At 40.9% G+C, this 25,513-nt stretch overlaps 1 protein-coding gene across 2 annotated transcripts in view; it reads right to left on the bottom strand.

Moving 5' to 3' along the window:
• Positions 1-1,694: 1,694 nt before the first annotated feature.
• Positions 1,695-25,513, bottom strand: part of LOC133650144 (chemokine-like protein TAFA-1) — a 401,775-nt gene continuing 377,956 nt past the window's right edge. For both annotated transcript variants that reach the window (XR_009826188.1, XM_062047052.1), the window contains one exon: positions 1,695-3,012. Coding sequence is in view for 1 of the 2 variants with exons in the window: in XM_062047052.1 (XP_061903036.1) it covers positions 2,995-3,012 (18 nt within the window). In the remaining variant the exon portion in view is untranslated. The remainder of the gene's footprint in view (positions 3,013-25,513) is intronic.

The raw sequence follows: 25,513 nt of genomic DNA, 5'->3' as shown, positions 1-25,513 counted from the left end.
ACGTTGTGTAATTTGTAAATAAAAACATAATACAAGGATTTGAAAATCTTTTTTTTACTTATATTCAATTGAATAGACTGCAAAGACAAGATATTTAATGTTCGAACTGAGAAACATATTTTTTTTTGGCAAATCATTAACTTAGAATTTCATGGCAGCAACACGTTGCAAAAAAGTTGGCTCAGGTGCATTTTTACCACTGTGTTACATGGCCTTTCCTTTTAACAACACTCAGTAAATGTATGGGAACTGAGAAGACCAATTTTTGAAGCTTTTCAGGTGGAATTCTTTACCAATCTTACTTGATGTACAGCTTAAGTTGTTCAACACTCCGGGCTCTCCGTTGTCGTATTTTACACTTCATAGTGTGCCACACATTTTCAACGGGAGACAGGTCTGGACTACAGGCAGGCCAGTCTAGTACCCGTACTCTTTTACTATGAAGCCACACTGTTGTAACACGTGGCTTGGCATTGTCTTGCTGAAATAAGCAGGGGCGTCCATGATAACGTTGCTTGGATGGCAACTTATGTTGCTCCAAAACCTGTATGTACTTTTCAGCATTAATGGTGCCTTCACAGATGTGTAAGTTACCCATGCTTTGGGGACTAATACACCCCCATACCATCACAGATGCTGGCTTTTCAACTTTGCGCCTATAACAATCCAGGTGGTTCTTTTCCTCTTTGTTCCGGAGGACACAACTTCCACAGTTTCCAAAAACAATTTGAAATGTGGACTCGTCAGACCACAGAACACTTTTCCACTTTGTATCAGTCCATCTTAGATGAGCTCAGGCCCAGCGAAGCCGACGGCGTTTCTGGGTGTTGTTGATAAATGGCTTTGGCTTTGCATTGTCGAGTTTTGACTTGCACTTACAGTTGTAGCGACAAACTATTACTTACTATTTTCTGAAGTGTTCCTGAGCCCATGTGGTGATATCCTTTACACACTGATGTCGCTTTTTGATGCAGTACCGCCTAAGGGGTCGAAGGTCACGGGCTTAGCCGCTTACGTGCAGTGATTTCTCCAGATTCTCTGAACCTTTTGATGATATAACAGACCGTTTATGGTGAAATCCCTAAATTCCTTGCAATAGCTTGTTGAGAAATGTTATTCTTAAACTGTTCGACAATTTGCTCACGCATTTGTTGACAAAGTGGTGACCCTCGCCCCATCCTTGTTTGTGAATGACTGAACATTTCATGGAAGCTGCTTTCATTCATGTTCACCTGTGGATTGTTCCAAGTAAGTGTTTGATGAGCATTCCTCAACTTTCTCAGTCTTTTTTTGCCACTTTTTTGAAACATGTTGCAAGCATCAAAACTCCAAATGAGCTAATATTTGCAAAAAATAACAAAGTTTTCCAGTTCGAATGTTAAGTATCTTGTCTTTGCAGTCTATTCAATTGAATATAGGTTGAAAAGGATTAGCATATCATTGTATTCTGTTTTTATTTATGATTTATGCAACGTGCCAACTTCACTGGTTTTGGGTTTTGTAGATACATTTCGATTGATTGAGAAAAATGTGGTGTGTGCTGCATGTTCCACAACATAATGAAACCGCACAGGCTGGACAGTTGGAGCATACAATGTCATGAATGTGAAGGGAAAGGAGTGTTTCCATGGTGACAGCCGGTATAGTATCTGCAAAATCTTCGTTTAAATAGGGCAGTCTGTGCCACTTTTGCACTTGTTATCAATTGCACACACAGTCTTAGTAGATCACCACTAATTTCATTGTTTGGACACGCTGTTTAGCGGCTGTAGATCAGGCCCATACTCAAAATAATGCAAGTTAACACACCTGTTCGTCTAACAAAGGCAGGTCATTTATTTCACACAGTCGCTCCTCTCGCAAATGAATTCCAAACTGCAACAAATCAGAACGACAAAAATTAAAACCGGCGTGATCCACAAAGTCAGGGAAATTGCGGTTATACGGCAGTGTAGAAAAGCAACGAACGGCCTCGGTGTGCGTACGCCCGGTTTTCTTGCGGTTGTTAAGCAACGGTGGGCCATCTGAGTAGCATTGCAGGCTTTGTGAGGCAGTCCTATACAATGTTTTTCCTCATCTTTTTACAAGCACCGTGTGGCTCTACCAGCAATACTTCATGAACGACCAAAGTGACAGATACCTATGATTACAGTTGTCAAGTAAAGCAGTCCTTTTAACACGTCAAAGTAGGGCTCTGCACAAGTACGAATCGCACTTTTACTCGGACGGGGGCGAAAAAAACAAAAACAATATTCCACCGTGGATTTAAGCTCCTAGTAAGTAGAGTCTTAAATATGCTTTGCGGATCTGCCGTAATATTTTGTCTTTTATTTATAGAATTATATACACGCGGGTGTTCTTACATAGACAGAAAAGTAGCACTGCTCATTGTACATGTCTTCGAAGTCAAATCCAATGTTCATTATTGACCACGAAGGTGAGGCCGTAATAGCAGTCCTTCAAGCCTCACACACACAAGGGTGCTTATTTTGTTCTCACACCTACGTAGTCCTTGCAAAGCCATCTTGTAATCTTCTAACACAAAGGCAGCGATCCGTACAGGAATACAAGGATATCAGGGCAATGTCTCGCCTTTTATGCTCTTTGTTCCAAGTTCAGGTCCTCCTTTTTTTGACAAATGTCCAAAGAACCTCAAAATGAGCCCCCTGGCGAGCTGCATCAGTTTTTGAGGAACACACCGAGTGAGGGGCAGAGCGCGAGGGATTTCGGACGGAATCTGGCCACGGCTGCGTGGAAGAGGAGCTTCACCGACATCCCACATCCTTGATCAAACAGGGGATTAGTGGCGGGTTTTTAAATCCTTGGCGCCACACAGGCAAAGCTGTTTTATCGGGGTGGATATCCTTTCTGTGGTCCCAGGTAATCCAGTCGGCAGCCGTGGATGTGATAGTTTCACGCCGTTTGTCGAGAAGAGAAAGGGTAGATGAGAGGAAGGGGCTGGCACGGGGCTGGTCCTGTGATGAGAGCTCGCTGTTAGGTCCTCGGATTAATCTGCAACACAGAGACAGAAGAGGAAAAGAGAAAACACACATGTGCTTAGATAGAACAAAAGAGATATAAGTGTACACGGATTAAACCCGGAGGAATTGCTCAGGTTGTGCGCGTCTAAAAAAAAACCCTGCGGGAGTCTTTTGAACTGTTTGGTTCTTTGTGTAAGGCCTATTTCACCTCCTGGATCCTGTTGTTACTAAAAACAGACGGCTTAGACAGGAAGAAACAATGCCAACGGAAAAGACACATCCATTATCATCCAAGTGTAGAGATGCTCTTTTCTCACACATATCAGTGTGTCTCCATGTGGTGTACTCTGTGGACCTGATCTACTAAAGGTTTTGAAACACCTGCAAAGTTGATAGTGCACACAAACCTGACCTACTAAGGCCCTGTCTACATTAAGCCGGATAACTCCTTAAACGAATAATTACTTAACCTAAGCGTCGTGTCAGCCTCACTAAACCATCGTTTAACCTCTTAAAGGCCTACTGAAATGAGATTTTCTTATTTAAACGGGGATAGCAGGTCCATGGTAAAGCTTGACTGTCATATTTCGGGAATGTAAACAATGAAACACCGGCTACGTGTTTGTGTTGCTGCAGCCTTCCGCTAATACACCGCTTCCCACCTACAGCTTTCTTCTTTGCTGTCTTCATTGTTCATTAAACAAATTGCAAAAGATTCACCAACACAGATGTCCAGAATACTGTGGCATTTTGCGATGAAAACAGACGACTTAATAGCTGGCCACAATGGTGTCCCAAAATGTCCGCTACAATCCGTAACGTCACGCGCAAACGTCATCATACCGAGACGTTTTCAGCAGGATATTTCGTGGGAAATTTAAAATTGCACTTTACTAATCCAACCCGGCCGTATTGGCATGTGTTGCAATGTTAAGATTTCATCATTGATATATAAACTATCAGACTACGTGGTCGGTAGTAGTGGGTTTCAGTAGGCCTTTAAGCTGTTTGTTTACATGCTTATTTTATTTCTCTTTGCTATTTGGGCTTATTGGACCCTAATTAGAATACAAACTAAGAATCATCTTCGTCGACCTGTGCATAATCTGGACTGGACCTGGTTTTAAGAACCCTTTAAACAATCTAATTTCATTGACAAACCTGGTCTGGTGAAGATAGGGTCCTTTTAAAAAAAAATAAAAAAATAAAATTAAATAAGATAAATAAATTAAAAACATTTTCTTGAATAAAAAAGTTAGTAAAACAATATAAAAACAGTTACATAGAAACTAGTAATTAATGAAAATGCGTAAATTTGACTGTTAAAGGTTAGTACTATTAGTGGACCAGCAGCACGCACAATCATGTGTACATGTACCTCTTGCAGATTGTATTGATATATATTGTAGGAACCAGAATATTAATAACAGAAAGAAACAACCCTTTTGTGTGAATGAGTGTGAATGAGTGTAAATGGGGGAGGGAGGATTTTTGGGTTGGTGCACTAATTGTAAGTGTATCTTGTGTTTTTTATGTTGATTTAATAAAAAAATTCAAAAAAAAAAAAGATCATCTTTTGATATGATGTACACAAACGTGTACTTCATGTTTAGTGACATGCTAATTCTTATTTTTACACTTTTTTTTCTCCAAATTCCATTGTATGTTATACTCTTCTGACACCACCAGATGGCAGTATAAGTGTCCACATAAGCGGCCATAAGACCCCAATTCAGTAGTGTACACAATTTTGCATATAAGAGCTAAAAAGGTGCTGTCCGTGTATGTGGCCACTAAGCCTTTAGTTAAGGTTCCCTTCCTTGGATAATTTTTTACACGGGTAAGTGTGCCGTGTATTTCTTTAATGTCCGGCGCTTAGCTTTGTATGGTCTCATTGATCATTTACAAACTAAGTTCGGAGAGGAAGTGACGCCAGAAAGACCACGCCCCACACAGGAAGTGACGTCCGAAAGAACGTGCCACAGCCAGCTTCATAACAACCTGTTTCCACTCTGAGGTAAACATTAGAAATATGGAGGCGAGTCATCCAGACATGCCCGTGTTTCTCCTTCCTCTACATGTACAGACGCTTGTGGAAATCCCACATGAATACCTTAAGAGAAAGGGATTGCAGCTATTTGGGATACAACACTTCTCAGACGGCAAGAAAACTTTCCAATGTCCAGGTCAGCTGTGATTCTACTTACCGAAAAACTTTGTCCATTTGTCGGAGGAGAGAAAACGAGAATGTGGGCTCCCGTGGATGTGATAAAAAAAGGTAGCGCGTTCTTTGTATTACCTGGCCGATGAGGGAAAACTACAGAACACAGCGAATGCATTTGGACTGGAAAACAGACTGTATCAGTTATTGTCCGCCATTTATGTTGAGGACTCAACGTCTAGGTCCAAAGTATATAAAGTCACCAAAAACGAATGGACAATGAAGGTGAAGGCAAAAGAGTGAGGAGTTTCCTGACCAGATATCTAGATCCCTAGATTGATTGATGTAAAATGTTCTTTATCACATTGATTACTTTCACGTGTCCATTAAAAATTTGATTAATTTATGATGGCTCAGGTGTGATTCACTACAATAGGGCCCCACAGCACACTGGATTCCAGTTGATTGAAATACCACAACACTGGATATTGTTCAGATAAGTTAAATTTAATTTAAGAACTTGCACACAAAGCAACACTGGAGGTGACTATGATGTGCACATTTTCCGCGCATGCGTACTAGCTCGCGTTGCGCCGGCGGACGGAGAGGGGGGGAGGAGGCCTTAAACGACCATTGTGTGTGTGTGGACAAGGATAAGGTTAGGTGGGATTTACCTGGATAACCTAAGATAACCTGGGTCTAAGATCACGCGCATATGGTTTGCGTACCTGAAATGGAGAGTGCAATCCACTTAGCGAGTCTGTCTTCATGAACATGCAGAATAAAATCTGGTTGTTTAAACGCCTACAATACTTGGACGAGGCGATGCGAATATAATCATTCAGAAATTCGTACTGTGATTCTTGAAGACTAATAATGCTCTGCGGATGCTGGTTTGCATCTATATTTAGCATGTTTGAAATGTGCGTGCAAACTGGCACGCATGGATGTAAAAAAAGGAGGCAAATCGCGCAGCAAAGACAGACAATGGACAGAGAATATGTGTCAACATATCTGAACTGTTATGAATAAAAAAATATTAGACGTATCGTCTATTCAGCAATGTTATTATAATTTATACAGTATTTGCCGGATTTCTTAAAATGACAAATTAAATTGATTTGGTGTCTGCTGGTGTTTTTTTTTCCATGTTGTTAATTGTTTTATATAGGACATCTACTATGATATTATGTATATATGAAAACAAGTATTGCAATATACATGTTCTTGCACCTGGATCACAACTGTGCAGCGCCTCCCAGAGGGCACTTTAAGCGGGCTAAAAGTAGGTTGCTGAGATCACACTTCCCATACAGTACATGGTGGTACATATATTTGTGTGCTGTGTATCTAACAACATGATGGAAATGCCACAGAATGGACCATATGAAGTCATAAATGTGGAGGGAAATGAGTGTCTCCTTGGTGATAGCCAGTATACACGCTTAAAAACCTCATTTAAATAGGGCGGTCTGCACCACTTTTGTACTTGTTATCAATCGTACAAACAGTCTTTATAGGTCACCACCAACACGCCCACTAAGAGTACGCACACGTTTATAGTTTGCACATGCTCTTTAGCACTTGTTATTTGGATACCAGGCTCTGTTTACACTGGACACCGGAGACTGATTTTTTTGCCCTCAAGTGAAACCGATTGGTTATAGCAGTGGTCCCCAACCGGTACCGGTCCGTGGATCGATTGGTACCGGGCCGCACAAGAAATAAAAAAAACAAAAACAAAAATTTTTTTTTTTTAATTTATTTTAAATTTTTTAATAAATCAACATAAAAAACACAAGATACACTTACAATTAGTGCACCAACCCAAAAAACCTCCCTCCCCCATTTACACTCATTCACACTCATTCACACAAAAGGGTTGTTTCTTTCTGTTATTAATATTTCTGGTTCCTACATTACATATCAATATAGATCAATACAGTCTGTAAGCACGCATGATTTTTTTTTTTTAATGACAAAAAAAACCCCAAAAAAACATTTTTTTTTTTTTTTTAATCCTCCTCCCCCCCGGTCCGTGGGACAAATGTTCAGGCATTGACCGGTCCGCAGTTACAAAAAGGTTGGGGACCATTGGGTTATAGCTCCAAAGTGCTTCAAATGTGATATTTTCGCTTTAGATTTGGGCCACATCAAGAGGTAGTCAGAATCCGTTTGGAATCTGATCTTTTCAAATGTGACTTCAGTCTAAACGGCAATGCAACCTTTTTGCGACTTTCTGGTTGTAGCGATGTCATTCGTGTGCGCGGCACAATCACTTTCCTTTTTGTAATTCTCTTCTTCCTCCTACTGCAGTTGTTTTCCATCATCCGCCTACTTCCTCTACACAACAGCCACGGCATAAACCCACTAAACCTGATCTGTGGTGTCCATGTTTTCTCTGTAATAGCGACTTCCTTGTTCATTTACGGAATCTGGTCAGCTTCCTTTGTTTTTACTTTATCAAACTGCGCATGTGACCTAAATATTGCAAAGTCAACTGTCGGCTTTATTATAAGAAAATGGAAGATTTTGGGAACAACAGCAACTCAGCCACCAAATGGTAGGCCACGTAAACTGACAGAGAGCGGTCGGCGGATGCTGAAGCACATAGTGCAAAGACTTTCTGTCAGTTGCTACAAAGCTCTAAACTTCATGCGACCTTCCAATTAGTCCAATTACAGTACGCAGAGAGCTTCATGAAATGGGTTTCCATGGCCGAGCAGCTATATCTAAGCCATACATCACCAAGTCCAACGCAAAGCGTCGGATGCAGCGTTCTCTGGAGTGACAAATCACGCTTTTCCATCTGGCAATCTGATGGACGAGTCTGGGTTTGGAGGTTGCCAGGAGAACGCTACATTTCGGACTGTGTGAAATTTGGTGGAGGAGGAATTATGGTGTGGGGTTATTTTTCAAAAGTTGGGCATGGCCCCTTAGTTCCAGTGAAAGGAACTTTGAAGGCTCCAGGATAGCAAAACATTTTGGACAATTCCATGCTCCCAACCTTGTGGGAATTGATTAATTGATTGAAACTTTTATTAGTAGATTGCACAGCACAGTACATATTCCGTACAATTGACCACTAAATGGTATCACCCGAATACGTTTTTCAACTTGTTTTAGTCGGGGTCCACGTACATCAATTCATGGTAAAGTGGAACAGTTTGGAGCGGGCCCCTTCCTCTTCCAACATGACCATAAAGACATGGAAAGTCTGATGTGGATGAACTTGACTGGCCTGCACAGAGTCCTGACCTGAACCCGATAGAACACCTTTGGGATGAATTACAACGGACACTCAGAGCCAGGCCTTCTCGACCAACATCAGTGTGTGACGCTTTTGGAAGAATGGTCGAAACTACAAACACACTCCGCAACCTTGTGGACAGCCTTCCCAGAAGAGTTGGAGCTGTAATAGCTGCATAAGGTGGACCGACATCATATTGAACCCTATGGGTTAGGAATAGGATGGCACTTCAAGTTCATATGTGAGTCAAGGCAGGTGGCCATATACTTTTGGCAATATAGTGTATGTGCGCGTTTATACCATACTTGCCAACCCTCCCATTTTTAGCGGGAGAATCCCGATATTCAGCGCCTCTCCCGACAACCTCCCGACAGAGATTTTCTCCCGACAAACTCCCGGTATTCAGCCGGAGCTGGAGGCCACGCCCCCCCCCCCCCCCCCCCCCCAAAAAAAAAGTCTGCCGCAGCTGCGATTGGACCTGACCAGCCTCCGGTTACAAGTACTGGAGTACCAATTGCTTGCCAGGGAAGATCTTCCCCAGGAAGCAAGGATTGACCGGTTTTGGGCCATGCTAGGGAGAGATGGAAGATTCCACACTCTCGTGCATTTGATGAAAGCACTTTTGTGCGTGCCACACAGCAATGCATCATCAGCAGGCACGTGCACACATAGGGCCCTATGGGTGCTTGAGCACCTGCCCTTTTTTGCCTCGTCTTAAAAAGTGCCCTCTGCCTGTGTGTGTGTGTGTTTTTTTCTTTCTTTAAACAACATTAATAAATTCCTGTCAGGGATGTAAAAAAAAAAAACACACAAAAAAACAGCGGTACAAAAACCCCCTGCCGCTTCCGCTGAGACGTGACAGTGGAGCAAGTTGAACCTGTGAGTTATGGTCCTGTTGCCGTCCACTTATTCAGCATCTAATATGGGTAATATTTCAGAAAAACGCTGTATTATTCTATTATTCAATGTGTCAACTTCTGTTTTTGCCGGACGTCGGAGCACGGCGCATCAATTGAGCACGCCACATCAAGTCCGCACAGAGCAGAGCGGATCGTGCGGGATAGGAAGTAGTGTCAGTATAAACTTTATACTGAAGTCTGATTCAGACCACATTTTACTTAACAGACAGCCTGAAGAAAAATCCGATATACAAAAAGAAAATATTTGGTGCACTTTGATCAGGCGCTGTATGTGCAACATAAAAAAACAAATTATGTTCTAATACAGGGGTGTCAAACTTATTTCAGCTCAAGGGCCGTATGAAGGAAAATCTATTCCCAGGTGGGCCGGACTGGTTAAAATCATGGCATGATAACTTAAAAATAAAGACAACTTTGGATTGTTTTCTTTGTTTAAAAATAGAACAAGCACAATATGGAAACATACAAATCATAATGTTTTAGTTTTTTTTAACACCCACATGTTGCTGTTCATAGTAGTCTGTCTTTATTTGTCTTGATTTATAATTTCTGAATAAATGATGTGATAATTTTCATCAGTCAAATAGGTGTGAGTCTGGCACCGTTTTAAAATGCTCTCATTGGTGTAAAATTAACTATTAGAAAATGTAATAAATAGTAATATCAAAATCAAATTACAGGATGTTACTAATGTCATTTACTAATTTTCCTCAACTGATGTACTAACACCATGTCAGGATCAGAATCAGAATAGTTTTATTGCCTTTGTTTGAGAGCAGCTTCACAAACTCAGAATTTTTCTTGGTGCAAGCGTGCAACATAAAACACATAATACAGGATAGGTAATAGGTAATAGCTAAAGGGCCGCATGAAGGAAAATCTATTCCCAGATGGGCCTGACAGGTAAAATCATGGCATGATGACTTAAAAATAAAGACAACTTTATTTGTCGTGATTTATAATTTCCTATAATAATGTGGTTTATTCTGTACATATGTAGCATCATCTACAACAAAACTTGTGAATTTGGACTAATTTCATGACTCACACATGAAGTTAGAAGGGGATACATGTTATTTCAGCAGATTTATGTGTGCCTAGATCAGTGTTTTTCAACCACTGTGCCGCGGCACACTAGGGTGCTGTGAGATACAGTCTGGTGTGCCGTGGGAGATTATCTAATTTCACCTATTTGAGATAAAAAATATTTTTTGCAAACCAGTAATTATAGTCTGCAAATGATGTGTTGTTGTTGAGTGTCTGTGCTGTCTAGAGCTCGGCAGAGTAACCGTGTAATACTCTTCCATATCAGTAGGTGGCAGCAGGTAGCTAATTGCTTTGTAGATGTCGGAAACAGCGTGCGGGTAAAAGGGTGTCTAATGCTTAAACAAAAAATAGATTAAAGGTGAGTGCCCCTAAGAAAAGGCATTAAAGCTTATGGAAGGCTATGCAGAACGAAACTAAAACTGAACTGGCTACAAAGTAAACAAAAACAGAATGCTGGACGACAGCAAAGACTTACTGTGGAGCAAAGACGGCGTCCACAATGTACATCCGAACATGACATGACGATTGACAATGTCCCCACGAAGAAGGATAAAAACAAAGTAGATGCGGCAAATATCGCTCAAAGGAAGACATTAAACTGCTACAGGAAAATACCAAAAAAGAGAAAAAGCCACCAAAATAGGAGCGCAAGACAAGAACTAAAACACTACCCACAGGAAAACAGCAAAAAACTCCAAATAAGTCAGGGCGTGATGTGACAGGTGGTGACAGTACACCTACTTTGAGACAAGAGCTATATTGATGCATGCTTGGTTATGGTTTAAAGTCATATCCAACAATTGCGACAACGACTTTTTACTGTTAACTGAGTTTCGTTTTTTAATGATTTCTGCTGGTGGTGTGCCTCCGGATTTTTTCAACGCAAAAAATGTGTCTTGGCTCAAAAAAGGTTGAAAAACTCTGGCCTAGATAATGTGTCCCCAGTCCTCTATCTTAACGGGGCACATAGCTCTGCCCCCTCTGAAGTCACGCGCACTCCTGCGGCAGGGGATACAAAGAATTGCTATTGCGACATCCAGTGGACACATTTATAAGAGCAGTTTCTTTCATTCAAAAATTTCAGTAAATGTTTATACTTACCAAAATCATCTCACGGGCCGGATAAAACCTGTTTGCGGGTCGTATCAGGCCCACGATCCGTACGTTTGACACACCTGTTCTAATATATACCACGTACTTATAATGTTTGATTTAATTTCAACCAGACATTATCTTGCCTAATAGTAAACCACCCCATCCAAGCTAAGGAGTTCCTCAAATCCAGTGAAATGACTTTGGATTGACTAAATGGGATCAGTGCCCCTTCTGTGGAATCTAAGCTGTCCGTCCGTGACTCTGGTTCAGGGACTTTTATTCAGCCCAGATTGCAGACCTGAACACATTTCAATGGTGCTTTGTGAACCCTTTAGACTGCTTTTGAATGGTCTGCTTTCCAGCGTCTCCCTAAAGCCACAGCTCAGTTCAAACTCTTGAGTGGATGTTGTCTAGAGCGGCTGAGGTTTATAACTCTCTTTTCTGTCTTACGGACAGGAACGTCAAACATGCGGCCCGCGTGCCTGATCGGGTTCAATCCGGTTTGCTAAATTGAGCTGTATTTTTGCAGGGGACGGCGTGGCGCGGTTGGGAGAGTGGCCGTGCCAGCAACCTGAGGGTTCCTGGTTCAATCCCCACCTTCTACCAACCTCGTCCTCGTTGTGTCCTTGAGCAATACACTTCACCCTTGCTCCTGATTGTGGATAGGGCCTTGCATGGCAGCTCCCGCCATCAGTGTGTGAATGGGTGAATGTGGAAATAGTGTCAAAGCGCTTTGAGTACCTTGAAGGTAGAAAAGTGCTATACAAGTATAACCCATTTACCATTTTTAAATGAAATAAACTGCTGTTCTAAATATGTCCACTGGATGACGTAATAGCAATTCTGTTAGGTGAGCAATTAGTTTGCACCGGGGCGAGCAAGTATATCAAGCAAAAGTTACACGGTAAAGCGGGGCTGCGACTCCTCGCCCTCGACCCAACGACAAACAAACAGGAGTAAAATAAACAATTGGTAACCCTATTTAAAATGCTGCATGAGAGACTGCACATTGATATACCATATTTTCCGCCATAGAGCGCACTGGATTATAAGGCGCACTGCTGATTAATGGTCTAGTTTTGATCTTGTCAGAAGATGGCGCTAACTGTTTTAATGACATTTAGACTTTAGTTAAATCAACGGAAATGTGTCCCGTGAAAAAACGTTCGACCGGAACTCTAACAACTAAAGTTTCTTGGGTGAACAATGTAAACTCACTACACCGGTATGTTTTAGCACTTTCATGGCCAGTTTACTGACAGATATAAGTAAGAACTTTACATTACTTTATATTAGAAATGGCAACATCGGAGGATGAATGTCCCATAACAAGAAGATAGAGAAAAAGAAGAAGCTTCGGCACGGACTACAAAGGCGGAGACGCGCAATTTTTCAGGATTTATGCAGTTCCAAAATTCAGACCAGCAGGTACCAGAAGGTAAGAAAAGTTGCTTTTGCATAATATTGCGAAACAAAACACCAGATATGTCTTACCTTATACACACACCATAATAATACTCGTATGTTGAAGCACATCAAACGGTGCAGCCTACATGTACCTCTTATGTTTGACTGCCATCTATTGGTCACACTTATCATTACACCATGTACCAAGTAAAATTGCTTCGAGGTGGGTAAACTCAACCAAATTTATAAGGCGCACTGTCGAGTTTTAAGGGGGAACATTTTTTTTTAAGTGCGCCTTATAGTCCGTAAAATACGGTAGTTCAGTGAAAATGATTGTCTTCTGTGCAAATTTAAAGAAAGTGAAGAGTGTGTGATGTACTGCAATACTGTCAGTCTTCTAGGTTTGTATTTTTGGTTTGTTGAAACTGTTCACACATTGCACAGCTTTGATTTTTTTATTAATACACAGTGATGCCTAGAAGGCAGGGAGTAACTCAACCCTCTTGAATAGTGCTTACCTCAGTTTGTATGGTTTGTTGAGTTAACACAGGATTAATATGTGGAAATGATACATAGAAAAGTTTTTATTTATGCTTTATTTTGTTTTTGTTCAATCCTAGATGGGCTGTGATTTAAAGTTGAATTACTTTGTAGGTGCATTGAGATTAAGACTAAGTTCATTGTGTTCTTCGTGGTTTTGAAACTGTAACATTTTTCTTCCTCAGAATTTTCAACTAACTTGAAGCGTTTTGTCAAGAGGATTATTTGTGATATGTACATTTTCATAATGTGCTTGTTCTATTTAGAGCCGAAGTAAAACAAAGAAAACAATCAGATATTGTTGTAGGGTTGTACGGTATACCGGCACTGGTATAGTATCGTGGTACTAATGAATCAAAAACGGTACTATACTCTGTTTGAAAAGTACCGGTTCCCGGGCATGATGGCGCGTCGGCGCGTCGTCACGTCGTGATATTGCTGGTTTTGCGATAACAGTACTGAAATGAAGGCTAAAAGGGCATTAATGGGAGCTTTAAAAAAAAAAGATGACGAAAAAAGTAACTAAATAATTACTTTTCACAGTAACGCATTACTTTTTATTGTAAGTAACTGAGTTAGTAACTGAGTTACTTTTGAAATAAAGTAACTGGTAACTGTAACTAGTTACTGGTTTTCAGTAACTAACCCAACACTGTCAGTCACACTCACATTCACATCTATGGACAATTCATAGTGTCCAAATAATTCAACTTCTATGTTTTGGGACCCTGCAGGAAGCTGAAGAAGAACATGCAAACCTCCAATCTCCAGACTGTGAGGCCAAAATGCTAACTATTTATCCACTGTGTGGCCCAGATGTCATTGTTTATTTGTGTGCGATCACCTTACATATACAGCAACATGCACTGGCCACAGATACACGTACAGTATGCTATCTCGTATTGATTAGTTGCATTGTTTGCTACCACTGAAGAACCTAAATGTAATACAAAAATCCTAGTTTGTATGATCTCTGTGGTGTTTCCACAATTTTTTCAACCAGGCATTTTACTTTTAGATTGTGTTGTGAACACACCTGGGGTCCAAGCAAACAAAGGGGGCCACTTCGAAACCCCATAATCCTGATCAGCAACAATACAGCTGTGACATTTTGAGCAAGCTTGGCAGGTGCGTGGACCTGATTGTGAGAGGTGGTATTTGCGACATATTAAGCTTTATCACGCTGAGAGCCACATTTACTAAACAGTTGATATTCAGGTGCAGACGCAATGCCTGAAATACTTTATCTGTACTTACACAACACAACACAGCACAACATATTCTATTTAAGGAAAATTACTTGTCCTAAATACACACATTTGCCTAATCTGCTAACTAGAGTACAACGTCGATTTGAGTAAATATACATATATATATATATATATATATATATATATATATATATATATATATATATATATATATATATATATATATATATATATATATATATATATATATATATATATATATATATATATAGCTATACATATATAGCTATATATATATACCAGTGGCATGCGGTGAGGTTAATGTCAGGTGAGGCACTGCATCATCACAGTCAGATTTACAAACATATGAACCCTAAATAGTATCTTATTCACCATGTGATTGGCAGCAGTTAACGGGTTATGTTTAAAAGCTCATACCAGCATTCTTTACACATACAAACTAGCACACAAAAAAGCACATTTGATAAAAAAAAAACATTATTATGGTCTTACCTTTCTTGCTGGACAGCCTTTGCGTGTGTACCACGCCGTTTGAAAAGAACGGGTCTTCTGTCCCAAAGTCAAAAGCAAACCTTTTAGCTCCGGCGTTGGTCTACCTTTAATTATTACCTCCTGCTTCGATTGAAAGTCCAGTTTAGAAAACTGTTTTATTTTACATATGTAATCCTCCATGTTTTTAATAAAAGTTCAGGCGAGAGGAAATAAAAAAACGCTGCACTTATTATTGCTAACTTTTTTTTTTTCTTTCTTCTGCGGCAAGGAATGATCTCTGGGATCACTACCGCCCTCTACCACCAGGAGGCCAGATTACTGCGAGCCTCAGACAGTACGTCTTTGGCAGCAGTTTTATGAATGCTCAGCTGAAGAAATACGTTACACACATACAGTTGTTGACAAAATACACTGTACATTATATACCTCAGCTAACTAAACTATGGTTTAGTTAGAGTCATTGTGCACATTCCATGTTGAGGCACAAATCAGTGACGTGCCTCAACTGGCTGCTGATCACTGCACCGTCTCTTCTCAGTATTTGAACGGCAAATGTGACAATAAAAATAAAAATAATCTAAAACTGGTGAAGTTAAATGGAAAATAACTTTAGTATAATCACTGGATACATATAACAATTTAATTATTTTTTTTTTCTTTTTACATTTTTTTTATTTCCATGATGGCAGGTGAGGCCCCGCCTCCCCTGCCTCTAGTGACGGCACGCCACTGATATATACATACATATTCCTCGCTCAGAGGATGGTTGATGAAATGCCATAGCGGCGGTCGTGAGTAAAGCGTGTTTACTTCAAACTGACACTACTGTAACTCTTACTAGTGTGCGTGACTTTGAGAGACTCGGAGAAAATATTGTTGTTCTAAACTTTTGTGTGCTGTTGCTTCCTTATTTGTGATTGTTCCAAGCTAATAATCATCTAACCGTGTCTTTTTTATGCGTAGCTGCGGCACTTGAACTGAATGTACGGCCTGTCATAATTACAACGGTCAGCTGGATAAAAAAAAATGCCGTATCATATTAGTCCAGAATCTTAACGGTCTTACTCGACTGACCCGATAAGAAACTGTTACCAAAAAATACTGATAGTCTGTATACATACAATGGACATTTTTATTTGGTACTACAAGTATATCCCACTGCACTTTTTCAACTGCTGAAGACCCGCGAAAATCTACCGTATTTTTTGGACTATAGGGCCCACTTAGGATCCTTTCATTTTCTCAAAAATCGACAGTGCGCCTTATAACCCGGTGTGCCTAATGTACAGCATAATTCTGGTTGTGCTTACCCACCTCCAAGCAATTTTATTTGGTACATGGTGTAATGATAAGTGTGACCAGTAGATGGCAGTCATACATAAGAGATATGTGTAAACTGCAAGATAACGCCAGTAAACTACACCAACACTTTAAATGTTCCATTGAGAATATACAACATTACACCCGGCGCTCAAAAATCTGTCAAAATGTTTTTAGTACGACTTCGATAAGCTATGAAGCCGCACCGCTTAATGGATTGTCGGCGCATTAAACATACAAGTATTATTATGGTGTGTGTATGAGGACTGCAAAATGGCACCTATTAACAGACATATTACCTGGCGTTTTGTTTCGCAATATTATGCAAAACCAACTTTTCTTACCTTCTGGCACCTGTTGATCTGTAATTGGGATCTGCATAAGTCCTGAAAATGTGCGCGCGTTCGCCATTGTAGTCCATGGCGACACCGCAGTTATAAGCTTCTTCTTTTTCGCTACCTTTTCATGTGGCATTCATCTTCCGCTGTTGCCATTTCTAATGTAAAGTAGCGTAAAGTTCTTACTTATATCTGTCAGTAGACTAGCTATCAAAAAAAACTGGCGTGGGTTTACGTAATTCACCCACAGTTATTAGAGGGTTCCGGTCAGACGGTTTTTCACAGGACACATTTCCAGCGTTGTTGTTGCATTATTGAACCAAGGATGAGGAGCTGCTGCTCCGTTATTGATTTAAGTAAAGTCTGAATGTCATTAAAACAGTTAGCTCCATCTGTACTACCAGTCTGTGGTTGCCAGTGTTCTGTACTACATCGTAGTGTGCTGGGGGGGCAGTACATCTAAGAAGGACAGCTCCAGACTGGAGAAACTGATCAGGCGGGCTGGTTCTACGATCGGAATAAAACTGGACTCACTGGTGACGGTGGCAGAGAAGAGGACTGTGGAAAAACTAGTGAGCATCCTGGATGATGCCAGTCACCCTCTGCATACCGTTATCAGTAGCCAGAGAAGCCTGTTCAGTGCTAGACTGCTTCATCCCAAGTGCAGGACTAATAGACTAAAGAACTCCTTTGTCCCACACGCCATTAGACTGTACAACTCCTCTCTGGGGGGAGGGGGATACTAGGATGACAGGGGATGCAATACAATAATTTATACCCCCATTATTTACTTTTTACTTTTTAAATTCGATCTCAATTCTGTACACTGTTGCTGGAATTGTAATTTTCCTGAGGGAACTCTCCTGAAGGAATCAATAAAGTACTATCTATCTATCTATCTATCTATCTATCTATCTATCTATCTATCTATCTATCTATCTATCTATCTATCTATCTATCTATCTATCTATCTATCTATCTTTTGACACTTCTTCCACCCCCGTCCTTGCACGCTACACCGCTACAACAAAGATGACGGGGAGAAGACGCTGTCGAAGGTGAGCCACGTAAATAAAACCACCCACAAAACGGTGCATCCTGAAGAGACTGTCAGAAAGCTATTTAAAAATGGTCTGTAAAACATAATCTATGCGACATTTTCACCAAAGAACCACCATCACATGTCATGTGGACCACAAGATAATCTTTTAAATTTAGAAAAAAATCATAATATGACCCCTTTAATGCGCCTTATAATCCGGTGCGCCTGTTATATGAAAATAGACTTGAATTGACCCGCTCATCGGCAGTGTGCCTTTTAATCCGTGCGCCCTATGGTCTGAAAAATACAGTACATTACTCAATACGGTACATTACTCAATTACTATTGACTCCTCTCAGTTATGTCACATGGCTGTCCAAACAATTTGTTCACCTCTCCAGTGAACCTTTGAAGGCCTACTGAAATTAATTTTTTTTATTTAAACGGGGATAGCAGATCCATTCTATGGGTCATACTTGATCATTTCGCGATATTGCCATATTTTTGCTGAAAGGATTTAGTAGAGAACAAGGACGATAAAGTTCGCAACTTTTGGTCGCTGATAAAAAAAAGCCTTGCCTATACCGGAAGTAGCGTGACGTCACAGGAGGAAGGATTCCTCACATTTCCCCATTGTTTACAATGGAGCGAGAGAGATTCGGACCGAGAAAGCGACGATTACCCCATTAATTTGAGCCAGGATGAAAGATTTGTGGATGAGGAACGTTAGCGTGAAGGACTAGAGTGCAGTGAAAGACATATCTTTTTTCGCTCTGACCGTAACTTAGGTACAAGCTGGCTCATTGGATTCCACACTCTCTCCTTTTTCTATTGTGGATCACGGATTTGTATTTTAAACCACCTCGGATACTATATCCTCTTGAAAATGAGAGTCGAGAACGCGAAATGGACATTCACAGTGACTTTTATCTCCACGACAATACATCGGTGACGCACTTTAGCTACGGAGCTAACGTGATAGCATCAGGCTCAAATGCAGATAGAAACAAAATTTTAAAAAACCCTGACAGGAAGGATAGACAGAAGATCAACTATACTATTAAACCATGAACATCTAAATACACGGTTAATAATTTCCAGCCTGGCGAAGCTTTACAATGCTGTTGCTAATGATGCCATTGAAGCTAACTTAGCTACGGAGCGGCGGCGGCGGCAGCGGGCGTTGTAGCTTTCGACGACACCCCGGCCGCCATCAGAGTCTGCAAGAAACATATATTTCCCCAAAGTTACGTACGTGACATGCACGTAGCGACACGCACGTACGGGCAAGCGATCAAATGTTTGGAAGCCAAAGCTGTACTCACGGTAGCGCGTCTGCTATCCAGCTCAAACACAACACAACCTCCTGGTTGTGTTGCTGTAGCCAGCCGCTAATACACCGATCGCACCTACAACTTTCTTCTTTGCAATCTCCATTGTCCATTAAACAAATTGCAAAAGATTCACCAACACAGATGTCCAGAATACTGTGGAATTTTTCGATGAAAACAGAGCAGTTTGGGTCCGAATACTTCCGTTGCCGTCGTGACGTCACGCGCATACGTCATCATACATAGACGTTTTCAAGCGGAAGTTTCCCGGGAAATTTTAAATTGCACTTTATAAGTTAACCCGGCCGCATTGGCATGTGTTGCAATGTTAAGATTTCATCATTGATATATAAACTATCAGACTGCGTGGTCGGTAGTAGTGGGTTTCAGTAGGCCTTTAATATAGCAGTCTTGTGAGCACGTGTGTCCCGCATTTGCATCAAAAGGTGTGTTTGGAAAACGACCCCTGCCAGAACAGCAGTTGTAACAGGTTGGGCTTTACAGCTCCGTTTCCATCTGAGGTATGATCCACCAGAGGTTTGTTAGCATAAAAGAGTTTATATGCAAATGCTGAAACTTCAACGTAGAAGCACAAGGGTGTATGAATGTGTGTGTGTGTTTGACAAAGGTGTCCTTTGTCCCTTTATGTCATATGCCTCTTTAAACAAGCTTTTTCCACCATATCTCATCCTTGCTAAGAGCAAACCTGATTGCATTCTAATTTGGCGGATGCATTAAATTGCAATTTACGCAGGTTTCAGTTTGTGAAAGGAGCTGGGACCAATTACCTTAGCAAAACTATTTTAAACCACACAAGGATGTACCCTTGCTGTCTGTTGTTTAACAAATCAGTCCGGCCAGCTGCCAACGGCACCCTTTAAAAACAGAAGACGTCACACAACAATATGCATTAAGGTCCATTTGATGTAATTTTATGTTACTTAACAATAAAAAACAAAATCTAACTGTCCAGGTTGTCTTAGAAGACGTCTTGCCTTTCGACAGACTTCGATAGGACAGCTCTAAAGTTAAAGTCTCAACGATAGTCACACACACACACACACACACACTAGGTGTGTCTGCATTTGACCCATCCCCATGTTCACCCCCTCGGAGGTGAGGGGAGCAGTGAGCAGCTGCGGTGGCTGCGCTCGGGAATCATTTGGTGATTTAACCCCCAATTCCAACCCTTGATGCTAAGTGCTAAGCAGGGAGGCAATGTGTCCCATTTTTATAGTCTTTGGTATGACTCAGCCGGGGTTTAAACTCACAACCTTACAGTCTCAGGGCGGACACTCTAATCACTAGGCCACTGAGCAGGTTTAGCATCCAAGTCCATGAGCACAAAATGATGAAACCTTTTGGATGAGAGGAGAAACGTCTTCCAAGACAACCTGAACAGTCCAGTTGTGATCCATCCAATGCCCGAAAAGCACGATAACCTGTGAGTAACCTTATGAGAATATTCACAGGCAATAGCATTGGATGGAACTTCACACTGAACCAGAATAAAAATGTCATGACGGTGCTTTGTACAGCAGTTATAAACATGAGTTTTTACAGGTTTATTTTTGTAAGCCCCAATCTCATTCGATTTGTGTGTGCTTTGATACATGGTGTTTCTTTAGTTCAAAAACTGTACTGAGGTCATTCTTTCAATTTGATTTACGAAATGTTGAGCAAGTCTTTGAAAACCCTCTCATAAAGGATGCTATTTTGCATATTTCGCCCCCTGGTCTTTTTGATAAATGTGCAAGTGGTTCTTGAAACAGCACTTGTAAGGGAGGCCAGATAATGTAGCCGTGCCGTGTGTATAATGGTCAACCTCACTCCCTGACACATGGAGAGTTTGCGATGGACACTGAGTTGACAGCTCAGGTTTTAGCTCGGTGCCTAGCATGCTTGTCTCTCATTCAAGTTGCAGGACCCTGGTTCGAGCTCCGGGAGGAACGGAATCAAAGGCTGGACCAGGTGAGTTACACAAGCAAACTGACTGGTTCAATGGTCAACAATCATTCATTGTTATTGACAACAGTAAAAAAGAACTGATTTAGTTGAGGTCGATGTTTTGCATTTACTATGTGTCAGTGGTGTGCCGTCAGGACCAGCAAGGCCTTCTCTGCTGGCCGTAAATAACCAGAAATCATGATCATAATTAAAGATAAAAGTAATTTTCCCTAAATATCTAAACGTATTGATATACTCTTCATGTCATATTATGCTCCTTTCAGCGCTGTTGTTTTTAGTTTGGGTTTGTATCCAATCAGAATTCAGCTAGCTTATGTTGGCATGCCGTACCAAATCTGCCCGGGGCATTCAGAATCAAACAATGCGGGCGTCCATGCACTGTAAGTGAAGGGGCACATACAGGTGATAAGACAGTTGCGATAGCCAATCACATCACGAGTTGTTGTCAGTAAGGCCTTCTATGTGGCCTCATGTTGAACGTGACATTTACGCGTCCTGTGATTGGATACTTACCAGGACTGCTAGCGGATGAATTTGAGAACACAGAGTTGATAGACAGTTGCGATAGCCAATCAGATCACGAGTTGTTGTCAGTAAGGCCTTCTATGTGGCCTCACGTTGAACGTGACATTTACGCGTCCTGTGATTGGATACTCACCAGGACTGCTAGCGGATGAATTTGAGAACACAGAGTTGATAGACAGTTGCGATAGCCAATCAGATCACAAGTTGTTGACAGTAGCCTCTCTAGGTAGCCTGATGTTAACGAGACTGTGATTGGATACTCACTTGTCACTCCAAAGTGAGTATCCAATCACAAGTTGCAACTTAACAGGAAGCAGGAAGTGTTGACCCACAAAGAAGGAGAACAAAACACTGATTAGGTGGCAGATATGTATTGTGATGTTATGAGCTAGGTGACATAAGAACTCCGTTACCCAGCATGCCACAGTAGTGAAGATACGTATGCGCAGTAGCCCTGTTTAGGTTGTTTAATGTAGCCATGCCGGTTGTTATTGCTGGATGTTTTTGATGAGCACGCTGTGGAGTAAACTTTAAAAACTCAGCCGACACGCCTCGTCTGCATCTTTTATGATTAGACAAGACAACACATATATTTGCAAGGCCATTTTCAAGAAGGACATTTAAAGAGAAACTACATCTTGTGAGACGATGTCGGCGATGAAATGGGGAAATGCCCGCCATTTCCCCTCGAATCAACGGACTGCAAGGGGCACCACTGGCTTATACGGTGTTGAATGGGTGCTACAAATTGTGAGTTCAAATATTGTATTTCTTAATTTTTTCACGTTTAATATGTTTTTTTGCAATTTTAATTTTGACAGTACCACATAAGATATGTTTTAATTGCTGATGCTGGTTTATTGATTTTTAAATGTGCCAGAAAATAACCCGTTTTGTACACTGTTGAGGGGATTCAATGCCCAGGAATAGTGTTTCTGTATATTATTTATCCAGCATTGGTCATGTGGTGACATCAATTATTGTATTTTGAGAGGTAATCATTGAAGTCGGACATCACTGAAGCCCTAGGTGGGAAACGCACGGCCCGCCATGTATGGGTATGTATGGGGTGCCGAATGTAAAAAGTCAATCACAGTTTTTTTAGCCGATATATTCTTAATATTTAGCTCACTTTTCTTACAATTAACTCACTTTTTTCACATTTAGCTTATTTTCTTCAAATTTGAAGTAGAAATTAAATAGCAAATCTAAATGTTAAATCTATGTCTAAATGTTAAATATGAATAATAAATCAATCAATCAATGTTTATTTATATAGCCCTAAATCACAAGTGTCTCAAAGGGCTGTACAAGCCACAACGACATCCTCGGTACAGAGCCCACATACGGGCAAGGAAAAACTCACCCCAGTGGGACGTCGGTGAATGACTATGAGAAACCTTGGAGAGGACCGCATATGTGGGTAACCCCCCCCCTCTAGGGGAGACCGAAAGCAATGGATGTCGAGTGGGTCTGACATAACATTGTGAGAGTCCAGTCCACAGTGGATCCAACACCTCTAAAATCAACATTGTTATTTAACAATTATTTTTAATATTTAGATTTACATTCTAAATGTAAATCTAAATATTAAAAATAATTGTTAAATAACAATGTTGATTTTAGATCTTTATTGTATGCATACAATGTTATGTTGAATATAAATATTAGGGTTATGGTTTTTAAATGTTGAATATGAATGTCAAATTTAAATCTGAATGTTAAATCATTAAATCTTACAGTAAATGTTAAAAATAAATGTGAAATCCAAATATACATGTTAAATCTAAATATCAATGTTAAACTTTAAATATAAATCCTAATTCTAATAGTAAATGTTAAAAGCAAATGTTGAATCTAAATGTAAATATAAGGTTTGAGGTAGAAATTAAACGGTGAAAGGAAATGTTCAATCGAAATCTAATTGCTAAATAGAATCTGCGGTCCCCTCCAAGGTTTCTCATTGTATCACATTGGGTTGAGTTTTTTTTCTTGCCCTGATGTGGGATCTGAGCCGAGGATGTCGTCGTGGCTTGTGCAGCCCTTTGAGACACTTGTGATTAAGGGCTATATAAATAAACTTTGACTGAGATGGAAGACGTTTAATTACATTTCATTCCGTTTCTCCTAAGGGGTTTAATTGTTTGGAAGAACAAGGAATCGACTGATCTGTTTAGCAAGTAGTGCAGATAATGCAGGTCTCAGGTCGACAATCATTTTGGAAGACGCTCCGACGTTTGGGTCACTCTGACTTAGCAACATTTTTAGTATCTACACCAGTGTTTTTCAACCTTTTTTGAGCAAAGGCACATTTTTTGCATTGAAAAAAATCCAGAGGCACACCACCAGCAGAAATCATTAAAAAACAAAACTCAGTTGACAGTAAAAAGTCGTTTTTTCGCTCTGAATATGACTTTAAAGTATAACCAAGCATGCATCAATATAGCTCTTGTCTCAAAGTAGGTGTACTGTCATGACCTGACACATCACGCCCTGACTTATTTTGAGTTATTTGCTGTTTTCCTGTGTGTAGTGTTTTAGTTCTTGTCTTGCGCTCCTATTTTGGTGCGTTTTTCTCTTTTTTTGGTATTTTCCTGTAGCGGTTTCATGTCTTCCTTTGAGCGATATTTCCCGCATCTACTTTGTTTTAGCAATCAAGAATATTTCAGTTGTTTTTATCCTTCTTTGTGGGGACATTGTTGATTGTCACATCATGTTCGGCTGTACACTGTGGACGCCGTCTTTGCTCCACAGTAAGTCTTTGCTGTCGTCCAGCATTCTGTTTTTGTTTACTTTGTAGATAGTTCAGTTTTAGTTTTGTTTTGCATAGCCTTCCCTAAGCTTCAATGCCTTTTCTTAGGGGCACTCACCTTTTGTTTATTTTTGGTTTAAGCATTAGACACAATTTTACCGACACCATGCCTCCCGCTGTTTCCGACATCTACAAAGCAATTAGCACCGGCTGCCACCTACTTACTCTGCCGAGCTCTAGACCGCACCGACACTCAACAACAACACAACATTTGCAGACTACAATTACTGGTTTGCAAAAAATATTTTTACCCCAAATAGGTGAAATTAGATAATCTCCCACGGCACACCAGACTGTATCTCACGGCCGCGGCACTGTGGTTGAAAAACACTGATCTACACCACGTTCTTTGAAACACGAACATCTGTACCTGCCAGCGGCATTCTGCTTTTTCTGAACAAAACGCAAACGGAAACCCAAAAAAAGACAAAACCTGCAGGTATTTTTTTCTCCCCCTCTTTTCAAACAAACAAATGCTTTGCTGTGGGGCTTCCCGTCTTATTATGACGGAACAAATACAAACGAAGCAATTTAGCCTGAGAAGAGGGTGAATGAGAAATGCTGATCAAAGACAGAGTGCCGGATAAAAGGCCTTTCATGGAGCCGGTGGTCTATGTTGAGTGCTGATAGCCGCTTCAACGAGACCCACTGAGGTGGACCGGGCATATCAAGTGGCTTTTAACAAAAGCCAGGAAGCTAAAAGAAAATACGCCTGCCCGCTGATCTTGTGCATACATGTGCGCGTACATGCTGAACAAACACCCAACATGAGTGCGTATTCATAACCGGGGGTGCACACAGGGAACAACAGTAAGTAGCGTGTCACAGATTAGTGCCAAATAGGATTGGCACAGCAATGCGAGGAACTCTTAGTGGACCTGCACAGCAGCCAAAAACAAGAGCACGACATGGAACAAAAAAGGAAAAAAAATGTAGGGTTGTACGGTATACCGGTATTAGTATATGTGGAGGGGGGCGTGGCCTGCGGACCTGCAGCGACGCGGGGTGTGCCAGGACCGGCCTCGAAGTCAGCGACAGGTGCGTAGATGGCC

The sequence above is a fragment of the Entelurus aequoreus genome, linkage group LG01, assembly GCF_033978785.1.
Source record: "Entelurus aequoreus isolate RoL-2023_Sb linkage group LG01, RoL_Eaeq_v1.1, whole genome shotgun sequence".
NCBI lineage: Eukaryota > Metazoa > Chordata > Actinopteri > Syngnathiformes > Syngnathidae > Entelurus > Entelurus aequoreus.
Note: the sequence above shows the minus strand (reverse complement) of the source record. Positions and strands in the feature narration are given on the sequence as shown.